Consider the following 4,289-nt stretch of genomic DNA (forward strand, 5'->3'; position numbering starts at 1 on the left):
TCTGGAGTCAAAGATTTTATCCTGTGGAGAAGTTTAAGTGGACTATATGTACAAAGTGCTTTGACATCAGCCAGCCAATTGTGAGGTTTGTTCTTCAGGAGGCTCCAGACAAACAATGGAGGACCTGAAGTGATGTGACATGAGCAGACATTACATCCCAACGTAGAGCCAGTCTGACGTTCTTATGTCTTTAATCTCTCTTGTAGCTTCTGTAAGGTATTGTGCAATTTCTTAATAAGATTCAATGTAGTCAGACAGGTGTAATGTTGCATTTTGAAAAGTTGCATTGTATAAGGTTTTGCAAGCTATAAAATGTTTTGTTAAGATGGCTATATCTTCTATAAGGCTCATAGTGAGAGATGTGAGATGTTACCAGACATGTGTGACTCATTCCTGGGAGCAGCACTGACATTTTCTCAATTGGCCCTCTTTTCACACAAATGTAATAGCACATCTCAAGATGTAACTATTAAAATATCAATGTTCGTACAAAACAGTACAAAATGTGCAGCACATGCGATCCTCAGAACTGAGTTTGAGAATGACTGATGTTTCACTCTGGCTCTTGTCCTTTAAATCGTCCCACTGTTGTCATGACAACCAGAGATAACCGTGTTTTACGACCAGACGTATTTTGTGCCTCTTATCGAAGCGCTAAACTCCGGCTTGCTAATGGTCGTCTTTGTGCTTATTGTTAACGTCTGAAAACGTTACTGAAATTTAAAGCTTCTGGCTATCTTGCTGTATAATATCAAATTGTCTGAGATAAAGTAAATGAGTCTGAAGCCGCATATTCGTGTATACAAGGTACGTGTGCGTTTCTCCATTGGCTTGAGCTGGTGCTGAATGCTAACTGTGCTAGTTAGCTCCCCGGCTAGTTCACTACACACATTATGAGTACACGCAGAATAACAGTCACTAAACACAGTACAGTCCAGCTAACAAACCGGTTATTTTCCGAGTAACACTAGGAAGATAGATACACAGATACCTTCCTGTCTTTGCTTTCTCGGTTCTTAATTCTACTGAACTTACATCCACCCCAACTTTTAAAATGTGTTAAACGAGCTGTTGTAATACACATATAAGCTAGGTGAGTTAGCTAGCTAAGTATGTTAGTCTAAGTATGTTAGTCTAGTTAGCTAGCCATCTGACATGTATAGCAGTGTTTTGAAGTGAATTGCTTAAAAAAATTATTTGTTTTTGTCTTTAGAGTCAGGAGGAGACCCCAGCTAACTGTCATGCAGGCGACTAACAGCTGTCTTACACCGATCTCAAGATTATAGCCCACTCCTCGTACACTGTAATGACTAAAGCAACCCATGAGGCATCGGAGGAGTCCTGCCAGTGGGCCTTCCTGAAGCCAGGGGATCGCCCAGCCCACTCATGCCTGTGATCCCCATCCCGCGGCGGGTGCGCTCCTTCCATGGCCCCCACACCACCTGCATGCATTCGGCCTGTGGCCCCGCACGCGCTTCCCAGCTGGTGCGCACCAAGTACAACAACTTCGACCTCTACCTGAAGTCACGCTGGATATACAGCTTCGTCCGCTTCCTCCTCTATTTCGGCTGCAGCCTGTTCACCTCCCTCCTGTGGGTGGCGCTCTCCGCACTGCTCTGCCTGCAGTACGTCTGCGTGCGGGTCTTCTTGCGCCTCCAGTACAAGCTGTCGGTCATCCTGCTGCTGTTAGGCCACAGACGACTGGACTTCGGCATCGTGAACGAGATCTTCATATATTGCATGCACGTCACCATGTTTCTGGTTGGAGGTCTCGGATGGTGCTTCATGGTCTTTGTGGACATGTAAATGGCGTTCGGGGCGGACGTCTTTCGCTTTTGGGGCGTCACAGATCTCGGGGATCTGGTCGGCTCCTCTCAATGTGCCATCTGTTTTTCTGTGTTCGTGAATTGCTGTGTGATGATGGCCATGCACAACCGGGCCATGTTGAACTTATTTAAAGACTACAGGACCCGCTCACAAGAGCTGCTGAGACCCAGCTCAGTTTTGTCAAAACAAACCTTGCAGGCATTGACTGAATGTGTTAAGTCTAAATGTTATATTGTAGATATAAGTGTTTAACACTAAGGCTGCATTCAGGAGCCTTAATAAGTTTTAATAATAGTTTAGTAAAAATGCAGTGATGGTATCTTTATTACCTAAGTGGAGAAAGTGCCATGCTTTGTCCTCAGCATCTATCATCAGTCACAACAAAATTATGTCTTTTTGTTGTTTTGTGTGAGTGTGTCAAACAGCCATGTAATGTATGGAGTCGTCATATGATCTAGATTAAAGCTGGATTGTAGTCAGTTGTCTGTCACATTTCCCACACTGCCCTTCATCCCAGTCGGACACAGACCCATCCATTTGCCCTCTTTTCCTTTGCCCAGGCCACTTACTCCAGGCCCGTTCTGATGCCAGGCCGACCATGAGTCCGATGCCCCGTGTTGCTCTGTGCTGCGTTCGAGCACCAGCTTGGCATGAGCCTGAAAGGCATTTGCACAGTCTGCTATTGTTCAGGCATCCAGACGTCATACGCCTCATACTTGGCCAAGCGCTCTCTTTTGTTTCGAAAATGAAGCCAGATTGACTTTGAGGCTTTGTGCATATGTCAAACCTAACAGGCTTAGCATCTACAAACCAGTGTTGATATGACGTAGATCTCCTGTCAAAAGTCTGTGCCCTCGGGACAGCATAACTGGCTTTGTGGAAATGGCCTATTTTTTTTTAGTGTTGGTGGTGGTTTCATGGACAAAATAGGAAACCCAAAATTAACAAAGATTAAAGGCCTCTGAGGTACAGCAGCGTTTTCGGTTAAACGGGTCTGACTTTTATGGCCGTTTGTGCTTTTCTCTTGTGTGATTTTAGCATTTCTAACTGTTTATATTAGATAACACAATCTAGCCCTCAGCCAGTGTTCATGCTTGGTTTTCGTCACTGACCAGGTAATTAACACTGACTACAGACAGTGGAATGGAAACATGGAATCAAATGGTCTTCAGATAAATGTTGATATTAAGACAAAGATATTAAGTAAAAAAGTCTTGCGATTCACACAAACCTAAACAAACATACGGTAATTACAATGTTATTGTGTAGGAAATATATCATTACATAGACCTGCTTAGAAAATGGATTGTCATAGCCCACACTTTGTAATCACAAGCAGTATTATACATTTACAAAGTGTAATACTGTATGCCATTTTGAATGATGTTCATGACAATAGACCAGAAATAGCAAGAATACTTTTTAGACTACAGAATAATTCAGGTGAAACTTGAATACAATGCCTGAATGCACCAAAGAAAAAAGATCTACAAATATGACAAGATAACTACAAAATAACCTCAAAAAGTTCTGTGTGTTCGTATTTGCTAAGCAGCAACCTGTGAAGCAGCTTCAGTCTGCTCTTAACATTCTAAACCATGTTGTGTTCACCACATCTTAACCACACCTTTCTTTTTCTACTTTTAATAGTCAAAACTACTGCATGTTCAGTTTAGAAAATGAGCTTGATGGTCCTCATTTGAACTTGTGCTCTGAGTTTTAGGGTTAACATTCTGAACATGTCTGATGCCTGTTGGTGTTAACATACTGAACATTAGAACTAGTGTTCTGCCTGTAGGTGTTAACATACTGAACATTAGAACTAGTGTTCTGACTGTGTTGGTGTTACATTCTGCACATCCTGCTATGTGAATCACTTGGCTCAACTCTTATGCTGTCATTCTGCTTAAAATCCCTCACATATGAACTCTACCCAGCTCTTGTCTAGATTTAAGAATAGCACGGAAGAAAATCTCACGTACCTCTAATTTAGACTATATTTATTTATGGAAAGCACTAAATCACACATTGTACAAAAATGTACATAACAGCAATTAAAAACGGCTGAAACAGGAAGCAGGCTGTTTGAAGTCTTCAAGTAATGTATAAGAAGCTCGGTGCAGAAAAGTCCTATAACTGCGACCCTACGCAGAGCTTCTCACGTGGCCTTCTGAATAAAAAGCTGCACGGTGCACGACGTACACTACGGCCATAAACTACTGTAATCCAAGACGCCTCTGAAGTGCATGCGATCGGCACGCAACTTCTGGCGATAACGCAGAAAGACTGTGGGTGCTGACCAGAGACAGTCACTGGTGCTGACCGCGCAGAGCTTATTCACGCCAGTTGAAAGTCAGTAGTTCGGCGTGGGACGCACAGCCTGTGTCTTTAAAACACACACACTCCCTAAACGATTTAAGAATGATGTCAGGCTAAGCGCAGTTCAGTCGCCGTCCATGTGA

At 43.0% G+C, this 4,289-nt stretch overlaps 1 protein-coding gene across 1 annotated transcript; it reads left to right on the top strand.

Moving 5' to 3' along the window:
• The first annotated feature begins 628 nt into the window (after positions 1 to 628).
• On the top strand, positions 629 to 2,302 carry tmem250 (transmembrane protein 250). The gene is made up of 2 exons (XM_077011475.1): positions 629 to 807; positions 1,214 to 2,302. The coding sequence occupies exon 2, from the start codon at positions 1,387 to 1,389 to the stop codon at positions 1,804 to 1,806; it is 420 nt and encodes a 139-aa protein (XP_076867590.1). The 5' UTR covers positions 629 to 807; positions 1,214 to 1,386; the 3' UTR covers positions 1,807 to 2,302.
• The last annotated feature ends 1,987 nt before the right edge of the window (positions 2,303 to 4,289 follow it).

Source organism: Brachyhypopomus gauderio, chromosome 7 (genome assembly GCF_052324685.1).
Source record: "Brachyhypopomus gauderio isolate BG-103 chromosome 7, BGAUD_0.2, whole genome shotgun sequence".
NCBI classification, from domain to species: domain Eukaryota; kingdom Metazoa; phylum Chordata; class Actinopteri; order Gymnotiformes; family Hypopomidae; genus Brachyhypopomus; species Brachyhypopomus gauderio.